The sequence below is a fragment of the Tenrec ecaudatus genome, chromosome 11, assembly GCF_050624435.1.
Source record: "Tenrec ecaudatus isolate mTenEca1 chromosome 11, mTenEca1.hap1, whole genome shotgun sequence".
NCBI classification, from domain to species: domain Eukaryota; kingdom Metazoa; phylum Chordata; class Mammalia; order Afrosoricida; family Tenrecidae; genus Tenrec; species Tenrec ecaudatus.
The window spans coordinates 58385552-58412855 of NC_134540.1; the positions used below are offsets into that span (position 1 = coordinate 58385552).

At 41.9% G+C, this 27304-nt stretch overlaps 1 protein-coding gene across 4 annotated transcripts in view; it reads left to right on the top strand.

The window, feature by feature from the left end:
• CTNNA2 (catenin alpha 2) overlaps window positions 1-27304 on the top strand; it is a 1186106-nt gene that overhangs the window by 837686 nt on the left and 321116 nt on the right. For all 4 annotated transcript variants that reach the window (XM_075562525.1, XM_075562526.1, XM_075562527.1 and 1 more), the window contains one exon: window positions 6880-6960. In XM_075562525.1, the coding sequence (XP_075418640.1) occupies window positions 6880-6960 (81 nt within the window). The remainder of the gene's footprint in view (window positions 1-6879; window positions 6961-27304) is intronic.

Below are 27304 nucleotides of genomic sequence, written 5' to 3' on the forward strand. Positions count from 1 at the left end.
TTCTTCTGTGTCACCAAATAGCTGTCCTTTCATGTCCCTCTTCATTCATGGAAACAAAAAAAGTCTCACTAAGTGAGGTTAGGTGAGTCAGGTGCATGGGGTAAGACAGGCATGCTGTTTTTGACAAAAACTGGTTCACTGAGATGGCTAGGTGAACAGGTGCATTGTCATGGTGGCAAAATCAGTCCCCCCATCTGGCACAAATAAGGCCTTTTTTATACACTATTACACAACTGCACACTGTTCAGAACTACTAATTAGAAAGCTGATTAATAGTATGATCAGATGGAACAAACTCCAAATGCACTCCAAGTGGACATTTTCATCCTTTTGGGAAGCTGATGGACGCCTAGAATGAGATTTGTCATCAATCGACATTTCATCTTTTTGAAATGAGCAACCACTTGTAAACTTGAATTTTTCCCATAGTCCCATTTTTATAAGCCATGTTCAACATCATAACAGTGCCTGCGGCATTCTTCTTGAGCAGGAAACATTTCACAGCTGCACGCTGTTCTCTTAAATTGACCGTCACAAAAAACAAAACAAAATTCAACCGAAAAATTCAGTAGGAAAAAATTCACTGTAACCAGAGAGAACCTTCCCAGATGACACCACTGGGTGCACTAACTCAGAACGGTCACCTAGTGGGAAGATCGCATGCTATGAAAACTCCACTCCTCCCAGTACAACCCCGTTTGGGGGTGGGTGTACCCCCTAGTCTATATAGTTTTTGAAGAGACACGTGAAACACTATAAAATCACAAAATCCTACAATGTTAGAGATGGAAGATGGATTAGATAAGGAATTAAAAGCAACCCGTGGGGCTTCGGTCCCCATTAGCAAAGCGATCAGAAATACAGTCCTCTCTCTTTATATGCTGTCCTCATCTTTGAGGTGAACGGAAAGAGGGACAATTGGCATTTATTAGGTTCCTCAGATAGATCAGGAACTGTTCTGAACATAACCTTTTTTCAGAGTAATCGAACGAGTAGTAGTGAAATGAATCGATGGATGTATCGATATTTTAGAGATGAGAAAAAACCTAAAAGGAATGCTAATTCCAGCCTTTTCTGAACTCTCTTGAGCTAACAGGAAGCCTAGTTACAAGTTCTTGGTGGTTTTTCTGGCTGTTGTACTCCGTGATTCACTCATTCAGCACCAGGTTCCTAATCCTGTAATGAATAAGACTGGCATCTAAAGAAGGTGCTCTGGCCACCAGGCAGTTGCTAAAGAGTAGCTAAACCTACTTTTGTTTGTTTCCTTAGGTGAAGCAAATCAGTGGCAGGAAAGTCAGCTCCCACTCACGGTGACTCCCTCCCACTCACGGTGACTTCCTCCCACTCACGGTGACTCCCTACCACTCACGGTGACTCCCTACCACTCACGGTGACTCCTTCCCACTCACGGTGACTCCTTCCCACTCACGGTGACTCCCTCCCACTCACGGTGACTCCCTCCCACTCACTATGACTTCCTCCCACTCACGGTGACTCCTTCCCACTCACGGTGACTCCCTCCCACTCACGGTGACTCCCTCCCACTCACGGTGACTCCCTCCCACTCACGGTGACTCCCTGTGTGTCAGAGTAGACCTGGCCTCAGAGGGTTTCCCAGCTATTTTTCTGTAGTAAACTGCTAAGCTTTTCTCAATGTGCAGTGAGGGTTTCCTCTACACGACAAGGAGACTGCCTTAAAACCATACGCATTCATTTAACTCTTAGATGATGATGCCAAAATGAAAACGCGGGTCTCCTCTCCTCTTCCCTGTACGAAACTAGTCTTAATGTTGTGTTTGTCTCATACAACTTGGGGTTGTGAAGCAAGAGTTGGATGAGGCCTCTGGTTGACCTCCTGGAATCTAGAATTTACCCCAAATGATCAAAATCCTTACTTATTTAGTAAAAACATCCAAGAACCTCCTATGTAAAGAGTTTGGTCCCCTTGTAGTGCTCTTAGGTAGGCCTGGTGCTGCTCACCACAAGGTAGGCAGTTCAAACCTCTCAGTTGCTCCTTGGGAGAGATGAGGCCATTGGCTCCTGTGCAGATCCACAGCCTTGAAAACCATGCATAGTGTTACGATCAGTCAGAATTGACTTGATGGCAGTGGCTTTTTGCTTTGCTTCTATTTCACCATTTAGAAGCATCTCTGACCACTTACCTTTTTAAAAGGAGGTGCCCAAAGAGTCTTTCCTTAAGATAAATGACATTTTCTGTAGGAATTCCAATTTTCACAAGATTTTCAGGTATCATCTACCTGCATGGAGAAAAATGAAGTACAGGTGATCAAAACTACTATCTATGTAGATTCCAAATAAAGGATTTTATTCATTGTATGGCAAACACACCTATTTACCCTGAACACTGCTAATGCCTTTTACTGCTTCTGGCAAAGTGGCATCATGATTGATTTTTTTCGCAGGCCTTGCAAAGACGACTAGGAGTATGTTATGCTATTCGGTCTGCTGATGAGGAAACACAGACATGAAAAATGGGGCAAATCGTTAGCCAAAGACCTAATGATGGCAACCTGACACTAGGAGGCAAGACTTCTTTCTCCCTGGGATTGGCTTCCTATCTCATTCAGACTGGTGATTGTTTTTAATTGCTTTATTAGGGGCTCACACAACTCTTATCCAGCTCCTCATTTCCCCCTCCCTCCCCACTCCCCCCTCCCTCAGGAACCCCTGATAATTTAGAAATGATTATTTTGTCATATTTCCCTGTTCAACGTCTCCCTTCACCCATTTTTATGTTGTCCAACCCCCAGGGAGGAGGTCACATGTGGATCCTTGTAATCGGTTCCTCCTTTCCAACCCACCCTCTACACTCCTAGTATCGCCACTCACACCACTGGTCCTGAAGGGATCATCTGCCCTGGATTCCCTGCATTTCCAGTTCCTCTCTGTACCAGTGTACATCCTCTGGTCTAGCCAGATTTGTAAGGTAGAACTGGGATTATGATATGATAGTGGGGAAAGAGGAAGCTTTTAGGAACTAGAAGAAAGTTGTATGTTTCATCGTTGCTACATCACACCCTGTCTGGCTGTCTCCTCCCCAAGACCCTTCTGTAAGGGGATGTCCAGTGGCCTACAAATGGGCTTTGAGTCTCCACTCTGCACTCCCCCCCTCATTCACTATGATAAGATTTTTGCTCTGATGATGCCTGATACCTGATCCAATCGACACCTCGTGATTGCACAGGCTGGTGTGCTTCTTCCATGTGGGCTTTGTTGCTTCTGAGCTAGATGGCCGCTTGTTTACCTTCAAGCCTTTAAGACCCCAGATGCTATATTTTCTGATAGCCGGACTCCATCAGCTTTCTTCACCACATTTGCTTATTCACCCGCTTTGTCTTCAGTGATTGTGTCTGGAAGGTGAGCATCATAGAATGCCAATTTAATAGAAGAAGGTATTTTTCCATTGAGGGAGTACTTGAGTGGAGGCCCATTGTCCTTCTGCTGCCTTAATACTAAACCTATGCTACCTTAATACTAAATATATGCACATAGATCTATTTCCCCATCCTCACATATAAATATATTTACATTTGTGCCTGCCTTTATTTAGACCTCTATAATGCCATTTGCCTCCTAGCTCTTTCCTCTATTTCCTTTGACTTTCCTCTTGTCCCACTATCATGCTCAGTCTTCATTTCAGTTTTAGTAATTTCTCTCAGTTACATTATCCTTGGTCATGCCCTACCAGGCCTCCTACACCCTCCTCACCACTGATTTGGATCACTTGTTGTTCCCTTGTCCCTGGGTTTGTTAATATGACTACCTTTCCTCCCTACTCTCCCTCTCCCATGTCCACCTGGAACTGTCGATCCTATTGTTTTCTCCTCCAGATTGTTCATCCAGCCTATCTTATTTAGACAAACCTGCAGAGGTAATAACATGCACAAAAATTAGACAGAGCAAAACCAAGCAACAATATACAACAAAACATCAACAGCAACAAACCAATGACAAAAAAACAAAACACAACAAGAAAGAAAATCTTGTAGTTAGTTCAAGGACTGTTTGTTGGCCTTTCAGACTAGTAATTTTAATTGACATCTACATGTGATATCAAAGAGCACAGGAACATGAGTGGCAATTGAAGTATTGATAGTCTACTACAATTTTTCCTGTACACGTACTTTATTAAACAGAAATTTGATTTTAAAAGGATTCTAAAGGGCCCAATGTCCTAAACTCCAGATCTTACTTAAATACTCTTCAGCTTCCCTTTCAGTGAGCATAAATATGGCACCCGAGTTGACTGCATTTCTAGATTGTCTTCAGTCCAAGACTTAGAATCTAGAAAAACTGAGGCTCATGGCTATTGCACTAATAGAATCCTGATAGCACAGTGTTATGGAATGCTAATGTCACCAGAGATCTCCTGGGTGCACAGATCAAAATGCACTCAGCATTAACCACTCAATAACAAAGCTCTTCTAGAAATAATTTACCTCTAAAGCTAGTCAGACTTCTTTGGACTATACTCCCCTCAAAACACCCACCATTGAATTTCCAATCTTGGTGTTTTTCTGCCACTAATCTAATCTTTCAAGTGACTTTCCCCAACCCCCATTAAAATTTATACAGGGTCTAAGGTCCAGCTAACTTCTTCTACCCAGCCTTATGACATTTCCTCAAGTCTTCACACAATATCCTCTCCCTTTTCTAAGCCTTTTCAGGGAGCCCTTGAGCCTGCTAGTCTCTCACACATTGGTGTTCCTTCTATTAGCCTTCCTTTCTGGTCTATTTACCTGGACTCCTGGAGGTTGAGGAGTGTTACTCTCACCGCTTGTGTGTCCCCTGCAGTGCCTGGCAAGATGGTTCATATTTACGAGTTATGCCCTTTTTTAGATATAGCTTATTGATACTGGAAAATGCAGGGTCCATGCTACCTTCACCATGAGGTAACCACGTGAGAAAGTCAACAAGGACAGGAATTGCATGGCTGCTCCTCTGGGGCATCCCAGACTTTGGAAAGTTGCTTGCACACAAGTCCTCAGTCCGGTCTCCCCCACAAACGAGGTTGTGCAGTGTCTTTATCCAAATACTCATATTTTGTTTTCCTTTAATTATTTGCGTATGGATATTTCAAAGCTGTAATATATTAGCCACATTCTTTTAAGCATGTCCACTTAAGCCTCTGTGTATAAATTTAAATGACAAGTGAGTAAGTTTCGGGGTTACAAAATGATGATGAGGATTTGAAGAAGTTTATATTATTAAAAATAGGCTCATATAAGATCTGGTTTGGGCTTTAAATGAAAACACTATAGAAATATGTATCAGATACTCACAGAAATTGATTAATCAACCAAGAGTTGTAGAGAGTGATTGCTTTAAACTTAGTCAATAGAGCTGATGAGTATGGAATTACCTACCCATATTTTTATCATTGAAATACAACAATTGAAAATTTATTTAGAAGGGCCTATGGATTCCCGGGTCATCATATTCTGGTAAGCTCAACTGATGACCTGTGATTTCATTTCCCCATATGTACAGTTGTTATCAAGAATTAAGGGAGCTCTGGGGATACTACAGAGTAAGTGTCAGACTGTTAACCACCAAGTCAGCAGTTCAAACCTACTAGCTGCTGTATAGGAGAAAGTTGAGGTTGTTTGCTCCCACTTTGGAAAGCCCATTTAGGGGGAATTATGAGTATGAACTGCCTTGTTGACAGCGTGCTTGCTAATTTTTGAGTTTATGGAGAATTTCAAGATTTTTCAGAAGTGGTGTGGAACATGAACAGCCTTGTCATAGGGCCAAAAATAAATGCCTCTGTGAAGTATCCAACTAAGATTCAGATGTTTTCATAGGTTGGAGAAGGAATTTTGTTATCAGAAGATCAACACTTCAAAACCACCAGACATGCAATGGGAGAAAGACACGGCTTTCTCCTCCCATAGAGTTCCAGTCATGGAATCCACGGGGACAGTTCTACTCTGTCTTATATGTTTGCTTTGAGTTGAAATCAGGTCAATGGCAGTGAGTTTCAGTTTTGAATAGATTGGAGAAAGCTTCTGAAACACCTTTTCCTTAAAGTAAATGATCCCATCCTCACCTATATGTGAAGCTTGTTGTTTTTACATATCTATGGTTGTTTTTAAAAAGACAATAGATAGAGTGTTTTGTTTGACCCCCTCCCCCGCCCCCTGCATCCAACATAAAAGAGAGCGCACAAGAGAAAAGGACAATAAGAATTATTTAGTGAAACTTCCTAATGAATTTAGTAATTTCTAACACATTTATTAAAGATATTTCCCTATGTCTTTTTCAGTCATAAGGAAATGTTCTTCATGATTTTTAATCTGAGTTCCTTATTATCATGTTCAGCATTCCACTGCACAAGAGAGCAGAGATTAGAGACACAGGATTTCCCAGTAAACCACCTCTTCTGATTCTGGCACGGAAGCTGCAATATAGCATCTGATATAAAATTCCAAATTATGGTGATTTACCTTAAACTTGTTTTACATTTAGTTGTTTGGATTTTTTTAAAGTCATCTTTTATTCAGTAGAGCTTTGCTTACATAATAAAGAAGCATGAAACTTTTTTCATTTGAAGGCAAAAACAAAGTGTCCTTGATATATTTGCTTAATAGCTAAATGTCTGGAAAAGGAGAAAAAAGATTTGTATGCAGTTGAATTTAGACATATTTGTAGCTTTCCTAAGTGTACTGATTTTCATCCATTTTAATTTTAATTTTTTGGGAAAAGCAATGCTATCGACAAAATCATGTTTACTGTGTTTAAAATAATAGCTTTTATGGGGACTGTACCACTCAAGAGTGTTTCTGAATATGTTTCAAACTTTTAATGTGTCTATAATTTCCTTTTCTAAACCAGAAATTATGTCTTTTCTCTTAATAGACTGGAAGAAAAGAAAAAGGAGATCCCCTAAACATTGCAATTGATAAGATGACCAAGAAAACAAGAGATCTAAGAAGACAGGTATCATTTTCTCTTTCTATTTTAAATACATGGCGACTAGTAGTAGCCTCAATGAGTGTCTTTTTTGTCAGTGTGCCTTCTTAGAACTGATACATGAGCTGCCACACTTTATAACTTCTAGATAGATATAGAAGCATTGTATTGACAAGATAGCAATGCTCCTAAGGTCTTGGCTGCCAAACAGAGAGCTGTGGCCATCATGAGGGGTGTGATGGAAGAAAGAACCCTTGGATGGGAAGCCCACTCAGGGGCCTTAATGAAGTCCCTACCTTCCACACCTGGTTTTCAATTTTCAAATCAAAGTATGGTCAACCACCCTAATATTGTGACCCCTGACTATCAACCCCCAAGACATTGATAAACAAACAAAACCAACATGCGATTATTAAGGATAAATATAACTCTTAATGAGTAAGATGAACTAATTATAATCCCTTAGTTCAGTGATTCTCAACCTGTAAGTCGCGACCCCTTTGGAGGTTAAGTGAACCTTTCACAAGGGTTCACCCGATTCATGACAGTAGCAAAATGACAGCGATGAAATAGCAATGAAAATAATTTTATGGTTGGGGGCTCACCACATCATGAGGAATGTATTAAACGGTCGCTGCATTAGAAAGATTGAGAACCACTCAATACTACTGGAAAACTTGATTGTCAGATAATAGTTTGGGAAGCAGAGAAACAAAGGAAGCACGGTTTAAGCAGCTGGTATCTTCATTAGTGCAAGGGGTCCATTTCCTTGGGCAGAATTTTTTTTAAGTACATCATTTTGAAGAACCCCTTTTCACCTTCAAATTGCTGAAGGTGCTAGTAAACTGGCTTGAATGACATTAATTTTGTTTGCTTGTTTGCACTTTCTTGGAAAAATGTTCTTTCACTAGAAGAGGTAACCCCATTCCTGAGATTTCTGCCTGGGAGATAGCCTGTCCCCTACTGGAAGAGCTTCCATACGTCCATCTCACTCAAGTGCTGATGGCAGCAGCCAGGCAGACCCTCCCACTGTATCAGGTAGCACCTCCAATCTTCTTTGCACTGGAAAAGTGGCAAGAGCATGGCTGCTTGCGCTTCCTCCCGAAGCATTTCAATTCTGAAGGAGATTAACTCAGTGCCTGGGCAATGAGAAACCTCGAGTGGTGCTATGAGGCCCACATTCGGCAGCCAGTGGAAAGCCCGTGGTGCAAGCTGACCAGCCATTCCATGGGACACAACTGAAGCTGCCTGCTCCTGTCGAGGTGCAGTCTCAGCGAGGAAGGGACCGGTCTACTGTCCTGTGGGGCTGCTGTGAGTCTGCAGCCGAGGTGCCTGCAGCTGAGGATTTTCTGGGCGTTCTTTAGGCTTAGACACAATTGAGTGAATGTCTCCTACAAGATCACTACTAATTCTAGAATAATCAGTTCTGGGATGTGATGACTCTTGCTTTAGCCCCCTGCTAGCAAGTCCTTTCAGAAATACACTTTTCCCACCTTGAAATCAGGAAGAATAAAGCATATTGTCCTCTTAGGTATTAGGAATACCAACAGATACATGACCAGATAGATCTAGCCTTGCTCTCTTAGACACATATGCCCATGAAAAGACACCCAGCCCTTGCCACCCACCCATGCCCCTGATGTGAAATGACTTGAGTCGTAGAAATGAAGCTGGGTTTCATGGGAAACATTTCAGGTGTCTAGAACTTTCTGGCTCTGCCCACCGAACCTGCAATATGATTGTGGATCTTTCAACTCATTTTCTTATCTGTAGCAGTCCACTTGTACACTATCTTTGAGTTATATAGCGTTATGTGGAGCCAAGGAAAATGTCCATTTGTTTCCTATACGAGAGGTTCTACTGGCTGATAATCACAGATTTTAGAAAATCGGTGGGACAATATTTTCTGCAAGGTTTGACTTGACTGGATTGTGAACTGGACGTTTTTCTCAATGCGAGTCTTCCCACCTGCCTATCATCCATTCTTAGTGCAAACCCTTCTTCTACATCCAAGTGCAATGTCTGCATTTGCTCCACCCATGGTCCTACGAGAGCAGCTCTCTGTGTTATTAGGAAAGAATGGGTAAGATCATTGTTACTCTAACGTTATAATTCCCAGGAAAGTGTTGTCTCTTTTGAAGTGGTGGCAATGGTGAAATTCAAAGTTAAAGTTTATGGAGAGATTGTAAAGGCTTTGGTCCCAGGCTCTTTAGATAACTGCCCCAGGATAGCAATGGACGTTATCTGTCCTCCCCTGAAACCCATCCATGTGTATCACATCCTTTTTCTTCTCATTTTCCCCAAAGATACAGAGAAATGCAAAGAGAACTGTTTTATGGTCTGAAGATCCAACAGTTACGGCATAATTGAAAGCTACATCCCTGAATTTGGTTCAGATCTTTCACAATCTGCTTTTAAAGAACTAAGATGGTCTCCATCTGTCTGTTCCATCTCTACCCATATGGTGGGATATTTTTGTCTTTCTTCCAAGCCCTTCTGTCTCTCCAGGCACACCTGTAGTGGAACAAAAGCTTCTCTGATCTAAATTGAAGGCACCTAGCACCTTGCAGATGAAACAGACAATGACTAATTTGCTTGGCTTGTGTGCATCCTTGAATTAGATTTGGGTTGCTAGTTAATTGATCTGATAGGTGTTACTGGCTTTCTGATGGCAGCTACGAAAGAGCGGTACAGGGAATGTTCATGGTGAAAATGCGTGTTTCCCTCTTGCTTAGGGCATTCCTGTTCTTTAAATTACAGGTGGGGGGTGGGGGGAAGAGAACTGATATATCAGTTATCCATGTCCTGCACAAATGTATTTCTTTATACAATATTTAGAGAAATCAAGTAACATGTGGAGGAAGAAACTGAAAGCAAAGAGAATGATTACCAAAAAAGAATGATTCTAGTAATTTTCATGAGTTTCACTCCTTCAGTCTCCTGCTTTTCCTCGTATCCCTTCGTTTGAACACTGTTCTTCAGAAGGGTTTACCCTTCTAGTCATCAAATTAAAAAGAAATAAAGTTAACGATGATCATTACCTTGGGCTACCCTACTGGAAAAAAGTGGACAAAGATTTATAGACACTAAAAAAATCAAGAATGATTCACTACAAAGAATTTCTATTCAGAACTTTTAAGCAGGTAGAACCACACTTAATTGGCATGCTGAACACACAGTCTGAGAAGCTGGGTTTGATGAAGAAGAAAGTGGCATCAGGATTGGAGGAGACTTGTGAACAAGATCCGACACGTAGATGACACAAACTTGCTGCTGAAAGCCTAATGGACTTGAAGCACTGCTGATAAAAATCAAAGTCTGCTGTCTTCAGTCTGGCTTGAAACTCAAGGTCAAGAATACACTGGACCAACAGAAAAGAATATTATCAATGAGAAAAGATTGAAATTGTTCTGGATTTTATTTTACTTAGAACCACAACCAATGCTTGTGGAAGCAGCAGTTAAAAGATCAAGTGATGCATTTCACTGGGCAAATCTGTTGCACAAGACATGGATAAAGGGCTGCAGGTGAAAGATATCACTCTCAGGACTAAGGTGTGCCTGATCTGATCCATGGTATTTTCAACCACCTCATAGGTATGCAAAAATGGGACAATAAATAAGGAACACAGCAAAAGAAGTAATGAATTTGAATTATACTTCTGGCAAAGAATACTGAAACGACTGGGCATTTCCAGAGGGACAAACAAATCTGTCTTGAACCAGAATACTCCTTAGAAGCAAGGATGGGGAACAACCTGGCGCATGCTCTGGATAAATTATCAGGAGAGACCAGTCCCTGGTTAAAAGAGACATTGTTCTTGGTAAAGTAAGAAGGTCAGTGAGGAAGAGAAAGACTTTCCATGTGAGGAGGGACACCGTGTCTGCACAATGGTTTCGAGCATAGTGAACCTGGGGAGGAGGGCCCAGGGCAGGGCCGTTTTCCATTCTGTTCTTGGGGAGTTCAGGAACGAACTGAATGACACCTTACAATATTGAAAACCCTGTCTCTTTGGGCAGCATATCTCAGTGAGCTGTAGAGGCCTACATTGTGAAAATGTCACAAGAAGCCACGGGAATAGTGGCACAAGTCTATCTCACCAATTGAACCCATGACTGTGGGCAATCACATAGCAGATTCCTCTAAGGAGTGTTTTATTTAGAATTAAAAATGGATAGAGGGGAAGGTAACGGTCAGTTTTAAGCAGTATGTTCTAATTTTAGCACTTTGGGCACCGTGTGCCCCATGTCTGAGCTGTTGTCACTGCTGTGACTCTGGAATCAGACTAGTGTGAAACAAAAGCTTTTGGCTGACTCCATGCCTGGACGCTTACTGGCCCACATGGTCTGTCATCTAATGGAGAGAGAACCTGGTCAGTGCCAGCGGCTCCTCCAGGGACCCTCCAATGCTAGGCTCTTTTATAGGCATAGTTTTTACATTTTCATATGCTTACAAGAGCGCTACTCTTTCTAGTAATGAGACTTATTTGGGTTTTGTTGTTGTGTGCAGTTGAGTTCATTTCAAATCAAACATGCCCCATAGGACAGTATAGAACCACACTATAGAGTTTCCAAAGGTGCAATCCTGCTGGAAGCAGGTTGCCAGAGCTTTCGCCCATGGAGCAGATGGTGGGTTTGCCTGACTGACCTATTGTTTAGCAACTTCATGAGTAATAGCCACTGGGCCACTGGGGCTTGTTATTTGGGCCTTGATAAAATTAAATAAGTTAAATTAAGGAAATAAGGTTAAATTAAACTAATAAAAGTGTTTTTGTCCTCTCTTCTTCTAATTGATAAGCAAAGGAGGACCCAAAAGTTTCCCCATGAGAAACAAATAAATAATTATACCATTGAGGTGTTGTTCTCCTTAATGACTCTTTCATTGCTAACAATCAATAAAAAACTTTAAAAAAATGAATACCTTCATAACCAGCACAATAATTTCAGCAAGGAGATTCAGTGACTGTCCGCTGGATAGAAGTCTCCATTGCTAATATATATATATATATATATATATATATATATATATATATATATATACAATTCAGACAGAACAACAGAAAGCATGTATTAGAGATTTCTATATATGATTATGTGCTTAATAGAATGTTAATATAGCTAAGAATTAAAAACAAACAAGCAAAATATGTCACAAGGTGGTGTACTCTAAGGTCTATTCATCTTGTCCCTCCCTCCAGTCAGCATTACAGAAAGAAACATTTCAAGATTAATAAGAAATAAGCACAAAGATTTTACTTAGCTGCCACCTTTGTGACTCAGTTTCTTTTTTAGAAACCATGTTTGAAGCTGTACAGCCACCAGTGAGATCTTATAAAAATCACTCTCCACAAAATGTAGGTTAAATTATAGTGCAAATGCTTTTGCCTGACAATGTGCTGGATGCTATTATCAATTCGCTTCCTGTATAGGCCTTATTTATTTCTCATATCATCTTCGTGGAATAGGAAAGATTGTCCCCATTCCCATTTTTCAGAGTGGATGCATGAGCATTTCCAGCCTAAGCAGTCTGTCTGTAGACTTTTTACTTAAAATGCCCACACCATATGAAAATAGGGCAGCTGCATACTAATGCACCTCAAGGGATGAAGTTAAAAAACACAAGATCACATGCATGTGCGCATTTTCTAGGTGGGGTTCAACACTACCTCCACCACTCAAAGATTTGAGAGCGGCTGGCATGAAATACAGAACACAGAGGGGAAAATGATGAGACGATCAGAAGTAGGCTTCTTGTGGTGCGAGAGCTCCTACCCAGTCTCCAGCTGCTGTAGTTCATTGGGTCCTCCTTTGAAAAAATTCTATTATGTTTAGGTGTCTGACTGCTCAAAGCATGGGTTATATACTTTCCAAAACATTTACAGGAATAAAGGACGTTCTAAGGCATTCAATTCTTTTTCTCACATCTGCTCATGGTAAGACCAATTATTTTTATATCACATTCTAAGAAAATATTTTAGAATAATGTATTTTTTACTTGAACCTGCACTTACTCATGACAACATAAGGCTATCTGTAGAGCTACAACAGAAATAATTATAAAATAAAATATTGATTTTTCCCAAAATGTCAAGGTTTATGTTCGTAATATTGAAACCCCATGTCAGAGCTAATTATCCCTGGGGTATAGCCTCTAGGTCAGGTTTCCTCCCTGTAGAAGCACAGAAGCTGAAAGTGATTATATAGTAAATGAGATTAGAAATAGAATACATAAGCAATGCAAGGACACCTGAAATGAAATGGGATCAAAAATGCCACAGATCAGAATCAAAAAGGCCAGGAGGAGAAAATTCAAGACCACTGTGAAAGGCCATCATTCAGGCATGTCCAGTGATGGTAGGTTACACATTCAACCCCCTCTATTGTAGGAAAATCCTGATACAGCAGCCCTGAATGTCAGCACCGCACACTTATTTATCTCTGGAAACCACCCAGAAGGCCAAGTTCAAGTACATGATTTCATGACTTGGAAATCTTTCTTGGAATATCACTATGGGTCAGCTCTTTCCTTGTCAAGATATTGTTCAATTCATGCCATGGTTTCATTTATTCCTGTGAGGCCACAGGATAGTGATGAGCCTGGAGATGACCCCAGGTATGACGCTACGCACCACGGAACCCAATACTACGCAGCTCTCCTCCATCTCCACAGTCGCTGTTCTGTTTGAGCCCATTGGTGCAGTTATTGTGACACTCCATCTGTTTAAGGGCCTTCCTTGTTCACCAACCTACACTGTACCCTTCTAGCCACAGTGACTTCTTTGAGATATTCCATTTCTAGACTCTGTTCCTGTGGTTATGATCCCATTTTGGAAAATGTTTCCTTTTACAGGATTCAGATGGGATTAAGTCCTGACCTCAGGGAAGCATATTAAACCAAGCCACATTCTTTGTTTCCTTGGGGTCACCTTCAGACACCACTAGAGGGTGTAACTTAAGATACCATCCTTTGTTTCCCTGGGGTGGGGGAGGGGCCTGGGAAAGACACAAGCCACACCTCCATCAATGTCCTTCAGTGATGAAGAGCTGCTATCTGAGACTCAGCGATAAATACGATGACCTCTGGAAGAGCATATCCCAGGTCTCTGTCTGAAGTGGGGGCTCATGGAGACCAAAGGCACCAGAGGCTGTGGCAGAGCTCCAGAGCAGCAGCATTGGGAGAGCAGGGTGCTTTCTCCTCATCGGGCCTGATTCCACAGGACTGTGAGACAGGATAACACATGGACTGGCTTCCTGTCCCACAGGGACCGTGTGACTGAGAAGCTAAGGATGAAGAAACACTTGACTGCTGGCTGAGGAGAGGTGGTGCTGTGGACCAATGACTCTACCCTACTCATGACTGAAGACCAGAGCAAGACACGGTTGCTTGCTGTGGAGTAGCATTGCTATGGGTCTAACACTGTGTCGTCAGTTAACATATCCGGACATGCGGTACCCTCTTCACTTCTCCACTAACTCCCCTTCCCAGGGAGTGCTGTCTGCGAGTTCTGTGCGGCCATTGTGATGAATGATTAAATCCAGCATAAGTGTAGAGCGCTGGGGAAGGTGTCAGAATAGGTTCAGGAGGATGACCACGGAGCTTCGCCTGATCCCTTCTTTGTGGCAATAGTAAAGCCAAAGCGGGTCAGAGAAGCTCACTCATTTCCAGCGTTTACCACGCATGATGTCTTTTTTCATCTTTCCTGTTTCCATGTCTATATCACCGCACAAATTTCAGTGACATGATCAGCATCGATAATATAACGTAATGTACCGAGCAAAAGGTTCTGCACCATATATATGAAATAGGAAAAACCTCAAAAAACTTGAAACTCTAACTAATAGTTTGATCTTTAATGCTAATTTCTCTAAGATGCGACAGCTCCAAAAAAAAAAAAAAAAAAAAGGAGGGGGAGAAGTAGAGAGCAAGAACTGAGTTTCAAACACATACTAGAGAATGTTCGGATGTGGACCACATCCCAAGACTAGAAGTTTCACTACAGGATTATTAAATAAAATTTAAAAATAATTTTCCAGAATGAAATCAAGAAAATTAAGATTATTTTTTAACAATGATCATTTAAACAACAATGTGTGTGTGTGTGCCTGTACTTTTAGTATAACAGAGTACTCATTTCAAAAAGCCTATCCTGGTTAAGTAAGATTGGCTCATGGTCCTTGTTGGAGGCAATGGAATATCTTATCCGAAATTGTCACTAGAAAGGGGATACTTTTCAAGTGTGCCGTGTAAGAGTCTGATACTGTGGCTTGAATTGGGGTATTTCCTGTGCTGAGGATACCAGCTAATCACCTTGACTCTGACCGAATGCACTCAGGGGAGTATCACCGTCAGCTCGTGTCCAAATATATCTGCTCCATTTGACCCCTCCTGGTGGAAGTTACCTTTCATTGCCTGCAATGACTGCAGGCATGAGGTTTCCCAGGGGAAATTTCCAGCAAAACTGCTGATATTTCTTTATTTCTCCTCATTTCCTCAGAAGGTTGGATAAATCTGAGTATTAGAAAGCGAGTCAGCTCCCTGCAGGCTCCGTCTCTCTTGCTGTTGCCCCAGCCCTGGTAAAAGCCCATCCATTCCAAGATCTCATTGCTTTCTACCTTCTGGGCCCCCAAAACAGTCACTACTGGTGACTGAGGAAGTTCAATGTCATTCTCGGTTTGGGTAGAAAATGGCAAAGAGGATAATGCTGATGTTGATGATAATCTGCCTGCAGTCACTGTATAGGCTCTCGGCCCATCTTGGTCCTCCTTGGCTGAACGAAATTCCCAGAGTATCACAAACCTAACCCTTCCTCTTATCCCCAACCCGACACAAGCATTTGCTCTCTAAAAGGATCAACTTCTCTAGGGCCTTCTATCTGTCCAATTTCTTAAGGAAACACTCTTTATCATTCTTTCACACCCCATCAGTCATTTACTCTACATGATTTCATCTCCTATATACAGACCTCGTTGATGGTTTGCTTTTCCACCCTCATTGGCACTGCTTAATTGGCTTTCACCTAAATGATGGCCTCGACCCCATAGCCAGTCTTCCTGACACCCACGCTTCTGCCTTCGGCTCACTGTAGCTCAAACAGCCTAATGAATTAGCCTTAGCATATCATCAGATCCCTGGATTATGTAAACTGCTTGCACTTTACTAATCAATCGCCTCATATGGATGCAAAAGTCGGACATTGGATAAGGAAGACGGCAGAAGAATGATGGTCCTGGTAAAGAATTTTTAAAGTCCCGTGGACTGCCAAAGGAGCAAGCAAATCTGTCATGGACAAGAATGCACGTTAGAAGCAAAGATGATGAGACCTTGTCTCAAGGACTTTGGACATGTAATCAAGAGAGACCAGTCCATGGAAAAGAACATCATTCTTGGTAAAGTAGAAGGGCAGCAAACAAGAGGAAGACTTGGCATATTGATTGGCACACAGTGACTGCAACAGTGCGCTCAAACCCGACAGAACTTGTGAGGCTGGTGCAGGACCCGGTGGTGGGTCCGTCTCTGGTACATGGAGTCCAGAATGACTACGAGTCAGAACTGATGTGATGGCACCGAAAAACAACAACCACTCACCCAACGCTGAGCAGTTTGAAACCACCCAGTAGGGCGGGACAGGCAGTTCTGCCGAGCTGCTTCCATAAAAATTGTAGTGCCAGCAAATGAGGCTGGAAAAATGTTATTTCTGTTTGCTGAGAAATGCAACAGAACATGTGCCTCCCTCCATACAAAAAACAAACATTAGATGGATAAGAGACCTAAGTGTAAATCCTAGAACCATAAAAATAATCAATGAAAAATTAGGGGCAACTTATGGGCCCCAGTGCCTGGCATAAACACACTCTCAAACACAATGAAAGACTCACACAGAAGAAGACAAAGTAGAAAACTCAGATCTGCTAAAAACAAGACAATTGTGTGCATCAAAGGATTTTGTCAGAAGAGTAAAAAGAGTACCCACAGGCTGGGGAAGCCATTGTTGGTGATGACACATCAGACAATGGACTAATCTGTAAAGCCTATGAGAAACTGTAACACCTTAATAAGAAAAAGGAAACGTAATGAATTTTTAAATGGTCAGAGGACATGAACAGACATTTCACTAAAAGTGATATTAAGCCAACAAAAGTAAGAAAATGTGCTCAGGGTCACCAACCATTTGAGAGATGCCATTAAAACAACTATGAGATACCACCTCATATTGGCACTGATCACAAAGTTTATATATCCCTCTACTCAGACCCTACTCTAAAGAAACAAGGAACCAGCACAAACAGATGTACACACTGTTCACAGAGTAAGAAGATAAAAAGCCCCAAATCAGTTCACTGCTATCCAGTCAATCCCAGCTCATAGCGATCCTGTAGGGTTAGATAGATCACACACTCAGCAGAAAAATTCCATGATCTTTTAATTCCATTATGTCCACAAACTTTTTGAAGCCCACATATATTTTTCAAGTTGACATATACTGAAGCATTCAATTCTGATTCATATTTATAAGTCATCTCTCAGTTTCCTTTGATGAAATAAATACTAGTTAAATTAGGGAAGAGATAGAAAATTACTTACATAGGTAATGAGACAGATTTCCTTAGGGGTTTCCTGGCAATAGATTTTTTTCTAAGTATATTCATCTCACAATAAGGGATAGAGGGTGAGATAGTTAAGGTTTATTGTGCCAAGCTGACTGATAAACACATGTGGAATAAACTGAAAAATAGAGAGATAAATGGCTCAGTGAGCCTCACCTTTCTAGTTTTCGGGTCTCTTGCTTTCTGATGGTCAGACCAAGATGCAATTGCCTTAGCCAGTTCCCTGCTTCAGCTGGCAAGGCTCACTTCCTGCAAGACATCCCTGAGGAGAAGCCACATGGATCTACTCTGATGCAGCCCTCGGCACTGGAGCAGCCATGTGGAGACCCCTGTCAGCGCTGAGATGCTTACACACTCACTGATTCAGCAGTCACTGTCATTGCGTGTGTTTTGTGAGACTAAGGAGGACTTTGTGGATCGGTGTGGGACATATGGGCTAATGTTGGACTTATGGGCTTGGACAGCACTGGTTGGGATGCTTTCTGAATGTCCACTTACCCTTTGTATAAAGCTCTCTGTGTTATATACAGATGAGTTTCTGTAGATTTGTTTCCCTAGTTTACCCAGACTAACACAGAGGGTAACACCAAACCTTATAACAAAATAAAAGAAAAGAACTTCTCTAAAATATACATACATTCAGATCGATTTGTGTTTCCCAAAAAAGTTTTTTTTTAATTTTTAAAAATTTAATGGACAAAAAAAACCCAAAAAGAGTTTGATCGGCAACACTGAATTCTATGTGATTTTTCTGAAGGAATGCGTGTTTTGTTGCTTATCATCCCCCCTCCCACTGGTGGCCAGGAAAGCTCTATGGAGCAGGTTTAGCTCCCCTGTAACACAGGGAAGGCCCACACAGCAACATGGGCCCAACAGCCGAGGCCCTTAGCTGCCTGCCTTTGCCTCTGCAGCTTCCTCTGCCTGGAATGCCCTTTTCTCTTTTCTTTTCGCCTTCCAAGAAAAATTCAAAAAATTCCTATATAATTTATAGTCATACTTTCATCAAATTCCTATAAACAGGTTTATCTAACAGGCCTCTAGGGCATTTAAAACTGTTTCTATCAAAATACAAAAGGCTCACTGCCACGGAGCTGATTCCAACTGGAAGAGGCTGCCCCTGCAGGTTACCGAGCCTGATGTTTAAAAATCATTTTACAGCTCTCGCAGCATTCTATACATCAAGCTTTTTTGTCCATAAGTGGCCACCACCATTTTCTAAACATTTACTTTCTATTTGAGACCTTGGTCTCAGCTTCTCTTTTTTACCCTCCCTTCCCCTCCTACCCTTGTGACCCCCTGATAAATTATAAATTATTATTGTTTTCATATCTTACACCAACTGCTGTCTCACTTCCTCCATGTTTCTCTTGTTCATCTCACTGTGGGGAGGGGGGTGTCGTTACGATCAGTTCCCCCTTCCTCCCATCCACACTCCACCTTCTCCCTACCCTCCTGGTATAGATACTCCCAAATCTGTTCCTGAGAGGTTTCTCTGACCTGGATTCCATGTGCCATGAGCTCTTATCTGTGCCACTGTTCATGCTCCAGTCTAGCCAGAACTGAAAGGCAGGACTGGGGTCATGATAGTTTGAGTTGGGGGTGGGTTGAGGAAGCCTCAAAGAACCAGAGGAATATTGTGTGTTTCATCTGTTCTATACTGCGCCCTGGTTAACTCATCCCTTCCTTGTGATCCTTCTGGGAAGGGATGTCCTATTTTCTACAGATAGGTTTTGGTTCTCTGCTCCAACCCACCTCATTCTCAACAATATGTTTTTTTCTGCTTCATTTTGAGACGTGTGGTGCCTGTTACCTGACACCATTACCACCTCATGATCACACAGCCTGGTGTGCTTCTTCCATGTGGGATTTGTTGCTTCTCTGTTCACTGGCCGGTTTTTAAACTTCAAGCTTGTAAGCCCCAAACTTTATATCTTTGGATAGCCGGGCACCATCCGCTTTCTTCACCACATTTGCTATGTCCCCACTTTATCTATAGTGATCATATCGAGCAAGTGAGCATCTCGGAATCCAAGACTGTAACTCTTTATGGAACTAGATAGCCCCCTCACCCTTCCTCAGAGTACTGGGTGAATCCAACGGCTGCCCTGGAGACAGCACCATCCCTCAGCACTGCCTCTCCTGGCACATTTGCAGTGAGTTGAGGGCAATTGTAAGTGTCTAGTTTCGCTTCTTCGGGCCATCCCCAGGGCCTGAGATGAAGTCAGGCTTCACCAACATTCTGAAGAATCTTCTTCTGTAGCCCCCACCAGACTCAGGGAAGAACCTAATCATCAAGTTTGTTCCCTTCTAACCACAGGGCTTCTAGTTTAGAAAAGGTGAAGTGAAGGAGGCAATGGTTTCATGGACTAGATTGTAGAAAGCAGTTCAAAACTATTTGATGTCCTATGTATAAAAATGTATGTAATATTTTAACATCAGAAACAATGCAAAAGATACCTGTGATAAACTACATATCGATGTGCCAAGTGAGAATTAATGAGTGCCCTGCCAAGGCTGAGATAAAAAGGTAAAAAGCCAAAACAGTTATGATGGTTTTATCTGTATTTAAAATGCTACTTTTGTCATTCATGGTTGAACCAAACCTTAATCCTGTCTCTGCTACCAAGTCTCTACCTATGGACACCTGTGTACACATGATTTATGAGTCATTTTCCACCTAAATCAAATTGTCAGATAGTTTTCCCCCTGCCCCACTTTAGTGGCAATAGGACTGGTTTTTACCTTTTTGTTACAGTACACTGGCAGTCAGCGAGGAAGACTATTTGAGTGGCCTTGTGTTGGGCTGTCTTGCTCAAAAGGCATCTGTCCTTGATGTTTATCACAGTGACAGGACTTGTTATGGCGCTCTGAGGTGCTTCAGAGAAAAGAGATAGCATTTTAATCCTGCTGATTGACTCTTTCAGGTCTTCAGTCATTTCCTTACCGTCTAATTATAAGCCTTGGTTTAATTTTCTCTACACATAATGTTTACTGATGCACATATGGTGCCACATTTCAGGAAACTGTACCGAGAACAGGTATTTTTGTCAGACTGGAACATGGAAAATTTCTTTCATATTGAGGAAGGTGGGGGGCGGGGGATTCAGAGGAACTTAATCGTCTGGACAATGAATGTTCCCCAGGAAAGGGAGAAAAATCATATCTCTTTTTAACTTACAGAAAAAAGAGACAATCTCTTTAAACACTCGCTTTAAATGCACAATGGTGGTTACATGGGCATAGAGATTGTTCACTTACCCCTAAAGTCAAAAGGTGGATTGAAATTGGGGCAAAAGTAAAGATAGAAAGAAGTAGTGTGTTGATTATTTTTGTAAAAGAACGAATGTAATCAGAAACCATGGACCTATATATAGTCTCAGAGGTAGAAGGGATCCTATCCCCAGCAATGCCCTTCCAAGGTCCTCCCAGGACCAGTAGTCTTTCTTTGTCATTCTGAACCCCCTTCTGTCTAGCTATGTTACTTTAGAGACAGAAGCTCACCCCTTCCTCCAGCAGCTGGCAGCATTACTGAGCAAGCTTAGCTGTTAGAAAACTGATTCAGTTTTGTGTTGTGTTAACTAGAAATCTTTGATATTACCTTTGTGCTTCACAACTGTTGTGGCTGTCTGTTTGTTGTTGTTGGGTATGTTGGAATCAATTTCAACCCATGGTGACCCCATGCATCAAAGAGTAGACCTACTCATGTTTCTCTGGCTATAATCGTAATGGAAGCATATGGTCAGGCCTTTTCTTCTGCAGCACTAGTGGATGAGTTTGAATAGCCCAAAATTTTAGTAAAGAATTCTACTGGGTCCCCCAAAATAACAAACAGTAACTACTGTGCTAGTCTGGACAGACTAGAGAAACAAATCCATAGAAATTCATATGTGTATAAGAAAGAGGTTTATATACAATAGCAATTGAATATTGAGAAAACATCCCAACCCAGTCAAGTCCAAGCCCCTAAGTCTGATATTAGCCCATATGTCTGATACCAATCTGTAAAGTCCTCTTCAGACTCATAAAACATATGCAATGACGCCCAATACAGGACGATCACAGACCAGTGGGTAGAAGGTCTTTGATCCAGTGGCGTTGTAAGCATCTCAGCGCTGGCAGGGGTCTCCACATGGTTTCTCTAAAAGTTCAGGGTTCTGGTTGTGTCAGGGTTGGTTCCTCAGGGACGTCTCCCAGGGAGTCAACCTTGTCAGTAGAGTGTCTCCAAGGAAGTGAGTAGAGTGAGAGAAGTGTCTCCTGCCTCTAAAGGGGAAAAACCAGATCTCCCAGAATCCTTATGGGAAAGCCTCATTGGCTATGACCCGATTGACAGACTAGAGTCCACCCCTTCACACTGAATCCTTTTAAGTCCCAAAGTGACACCAGATGATGTGACTACCACACTACTCATTATTCATTTCCATTGAGTTGATGCCAACTCATAGTGAACCTGTAGGACAAGACAAAACTGCTCCTGTGGGTTTGCAAGACTGTAACTCTTTACAAGAGTAGAAAATCCCGTCTTTCTTCCAAGCAAGGGGCTGGTGTTTTGAACTGCTGACCTAGCAGTTAGCAGCCCAAAGCATAGCCACTATACCACCAGGATTCCTTAAATAGTAACTACTAGTGCATATGAAATTGTGACTTCACATTCAGCTTGCTAATTGAGCGCCCAGAGTGCTAAGCATTGTTAAACTTGGGTTCTGCACAGCAGATGCCCTCCTGTCTTTGAGACAACTGAAATAGCCAGCTCATTTGCTTATTTGATGTATTGGTCTCACTTCTATCTGGTTATGCATGGAGGTCATCAAAGCAAAGCTGACTATTATAAGCAATTTATTCTCTATTATAGTGTTGCTAGGAGTCACAATTGACTCAATGGATTTATTATTCCCCTGATATTTTATATTTGATCCTTACACCAATTTATACAGAGTGAGTATTATTGCTGTGCGCACATGTGTGAATATGTATGAAGTAACATCAAAAATTGAATGGAAAAATTCCATTTTTTCATTACTTTTATAATCCTATACATAAATATATAATTTACTTTTCCAGAGTGGGATATTGAAGTCCTGACAGTTCCACTAAGGTTCTTTTTTTAAAAAAATTAATTGGGAGTTAATACATATATCATTCCATAGTTCAATCACATAAAGCACTATTGTACAATTGCTACCACAATATGTTTCCAAACATTCTTTTACTTTCTGAACTCCTTGGCATTGTCTCCCTGTACTCCACCCCTACCCACAATTGTCCTCCCCAAGAAACAAACAAGCCAACAACAACAAAAACACCCTTCTTCTACTTGCTGTCCCTAAAGGCTCATCAATCCTGGGTTTCATACACCCCCAAACAGAAAAACATATAACACAACTTCAAGAGGGTGTGCCCTAATGAGATAACACCTCTGAGATAAACCCTGATATCAACAGCTACAACAAAATAGAAATCATAACCACGTTGGTTGACTCTGTCACCTCTCCTTTTAATGACTATAGTGGTTAATGTTGATACTTTTTGTTCTTAGTTTATAGCTTTTATTAAAATTCATTAATGAGAAGATCAAAAGGTAAATATCAACTAATAATAACTCGTGAGTTTCTCAATAATAGGCTTCATGCTAATAAAATACCCACTTTTTCCTTCCCTAAGTCATCCACATTCTGTGTTCAGCACCATGTAAGAAACTGAACCGTGAACGAGATTTTGATCATTATTTTTCTAATTAATCACCAGGGGAAAAAGTAAAGTGCTATCATTTTAGCTGAGGGGATATCTGATTAAATGCAGATCAGGAGACCAGCAGACCTGCCTGGTAGATTCAGTGAGAAACGGCTGAATGAATTGTGCCTTAGTGTTCCAGAATTAAAAGAAGAACAATTTGTCCTGAGGACATTGGTGATAAGAGGGGCTTCTCCATCTGATCCAACCATAAGTACTTATCAAAAGTTTAGATGATTACTCAACCCCAGCTCCAGTCCATCCTCTCTCATTCCATCATTCGTTCGATTTCTCAAGTCCACCAATCCTGTTAACGGTTCAAGGAAACATTTCTATATTGTCATTTGATTCCTTCTATTTCAGGGAGGATCAAGTTGCCTTAAATAGCTGCAGTTTACATTGTCACTGTATAAAGCGGGTGGCAGCAAAGCTGAAAAGCACCTTGGGGCAAAGCAAGCTGGGAGTCTGCACAGATGAGGATGGGAGGGAGACAGGGGCCAGGAGGAAGGAGCAGGAGCGAGTCACGCCTGACTCTGAACAGCTTTCCCTCAGACCCATCTTTGAAACCCGCAGGCCTACATCACTTTGGCCCTGTGGCTGCGTCCATGGAGGCTCCAACAACTAGTTGAAAGGGATAGCTTGTGAGTGGTGAGCTAGTGCTTTTGTCTGTATTTCACCATAGTAACCAGCTTGCCTAGTGGCTTTACTGCCTGTGCTTTTGGGAAATGTATCAACAGTGCCGTCTATACTAAGCCACAGAAGAAGGAGGTATCCGAGGTCCAGGCTAAGTCAGAACACCTACTTGAAGCAGGCTTGGAAAGGCTCCCGAGGCCCTTTGTAATCCACTCCTTTCCTTACCTCAAAGCTTCTGGTGGATAAAGAACTGCTTACAGAAGATGACAACCCCTCCGTTTTATGCAGAATGTGAGTAAAAGAGAGCAAAAGTTCAACTGACTTCAATAGCAACTCTTAGAAGCTATCTCTCTCCTCCCTTCTCTTCGGAAGCACATGGACGCTGGGCTCGGCAAATGGCCTCCATAAATAAGCATGGCGGTATGGAGTCAGGGCAGTGTGGAGTCAGGGCAGTATGGAGTCAGGGCAGTGTGGAGTCAGGACATTAGAGTGGCAATTACAGAGTGAGGGGAGCTTGAGATAAAATCCACTGGGGATTGAGAGTTGGCAAACTTGCCTATGGGCCAAACTCTATCCTCTGGTGGTCATGTACAAGAAAAAAAAAGCTTCATTGGCTATTTTTATGGTCTGAGTTGAATTATTGTATCAGTGAGTGACTGGCCTAAAAAGACTTAGATATTTTTGACTTGGTCATTTACAGAGTCTCTGTAAAGGATCAGATTATATATATATATATATATATATAACTTGAGATGTAATAAATGCATTATAACACTCAAGGTTCTCTGGAAGGCTGAAGGACTTTGAATCTGACCCGATCTCCTCCTGCCTCTGCCTTCTGCAGTGGCAGCACCGGTCATGTTGTAGGATTTCGACAAACTTGGGATGTGGAGTCATTACTGGCCTCTTTCTGAAGTGAAGTCCCTCTCGGGAGAAATCCAGCAGCTGTTGGAAATGCAATAGTGAAAGACGGCGAGTGAAGGCGTGTAGCATATAGAGGCAGCACTCTCCTGAGAGAAGTCATCTAGAAGGCATCGGGTTATCCATAAGTGGAGTCGAGCCAGGGCCTGGTGAATTGCTGTCCATCTTAGAAAGTGTGATGGGCTGTTTGATGACGACAAATGATCAGGAACTTCGGAGATCCATTACAGGGACACCTGTGCCAACAATCAGTGTCTGGCTTCCCTGAATTTTATTCTCCCAAGTCACCCATCCTGCCCAAGTGAACTGAGGTGCCACTCACCTGACGCCTGAGTGTGAATTGTGCCTGCCCCAGGACCTCTTCCCTTTATAACAGGAATTCATCTGACACTCATAGTACTTGGTCTGTCCAGCGGAATAGCTGGCTCTGTTGATTGAAGAAGGGTGTTAGATGACCCTACCTGGTAAAACATCTTATTCACTAGTTTAGGCTTCTAGGATTGACTGTGTTGAAAGGAAAGAATTATTTTAGAGAAGATTTATCTTTATCTTGATGTAAATGATTTAACCAAGCACACTTTATGGGGTTTTACTATTGACCCACCATCACATCCATTCACTCGGCGATTGCCTTTCCCAGCTGCCATTGCAGTTGTGGGGACAGCGAATCATTTTTCTGAGCAACATTCGCCAGCTTTCACAGTGTCCTCGCCGGCCAAGCTTCTCTTCTGCTGACACAACTGTTGACGCCGATACTCTCCCCCAGGACTCAGGCAGCTTCTGTCCATTCAATGTCAAATAAAAATGACAGATATTAGATACTCAGAATAAAATATCCAGGCATCTTATCCTGTGTGTGTGTGTGTGTGTGTGTGTGTGAGAGAGAGAGAGAGAGAGAGAGAGAGAGAGAGAGAGAGAGAGAGAGAGAGAGAGAGAGAGAGAGAGAATATTAAAGGGGACATGAGGCTGGAGTTAAGCCATTGAGTAGGCATCAAGGTGAAGAGCAAGAAGAAAGAAGACCTTATTCAATTGAGGTTTGTGAAATGACCAGCTATGCCCCCAAATCACTTGACCCTTAAGCATTTGGAGTTCTAGGGGTGCAGTAATTTAAGCACCTGTGGAAGTCTACTTCCATGAGGAATGATAACCTTGGAGAGCCTATTGGCCTGGCACTACTCGGTTGCGCAAAATAGCTATGACTCAATCAACTCAGCAGCAGTGAGGTTGGTGCGATAGTTTGTTTGTATTTGTTGGTTTGTTTTTTCTTGAAACCAGAAGATGCAATTTTGGTTCTTGCTAGATGCAATCAGCTGGAGCCTTTCTTTTCTAATACGTACAAAACCAGTTAATGACACCCCCCCCTTTGCAGCTGCACCCCTCACCCCACTGCGACATTGTAAATAAGGTGAAGTAAATCAATGTCTAGGAAGCATATCTGCAAGATATTAAAACATGAAACAGAGCATACATCAGATCATTATTAAAGACAATAAGCAGATTGAGATTGAATTGACTTTTCCAATATGCAGAAGAATTAGTTTGATTTTTAGTGTGAGTTTGAGGATCTGAGAAAGATCTGAGGAGGATTTGAGGATACTAGAAATGTTTTTTGGGGTTTTTTTTAGCTATATCCCTGATGTTTATATTTTCACGATTTTGAAATGACGTTGTGCTTTGACAAACGAAGAAAGGAAATGGCATCGGAGCCACACCTGACCCAAGGGGGGAAGGGGACTCTGACTTCCCAATCTGCACCCCCCTCATTCACAATGGTATGATTTTTTGTTCTTTGATGCCTGATACCTGATCCTATCAATACCTCATGATTACACAGGCTGGTGTACTTTTTCCATGTGGGCTTTGTTTCTTCTCAGCTAGATGGTCGCTTGTTTATCTTCAAGCCTTTAGGACCCAGACGCTATATCTTTTGATAGCCAGGCACGATCACCTTTCTTCACCACATTTGCTTATGTACCCACTTTGTCTTCAGTGATCATGTTGGGAAGGCAAGTATCATGGAATGCCAGCTTAAAAAAAACAAAGTGTTCTTGAGTTGAGGGATTACTCGAGTAAAGGCCCAATGGCACTCTACATTTCTACCAAGTTCAATAATTTATTGCAATAGCTACACCGATCTCACAAGCAATCGTTATGAAGTTAATGAATAAGCACAAGTCAGGATCAGAAAACATTAAAAACACATCCTTTGTCCACAGCAGCGCATCTTTTCAGCCACAGTCAAGTCTCACTCTGGTGCTTATCTTGTCAGGAGGTGTGGTCCCTTGGCCTTGGCCTTGTTCAGTGGGCCAGGAAGTCTGCCCCTCTGCCCCATCTCAATTTTGCTCTCTGCTCTTCCCCGTGGTCTCTGCCTGTGATGGTCTCCTGTGCCTCTACTATTTTCTCTGCTTCAGCCAGGGATCCTGCACATCCTCTTCTTCCTTGGTCATCATGCGATATTCTATCTGTTTCTGAGATGGTTCAATCTT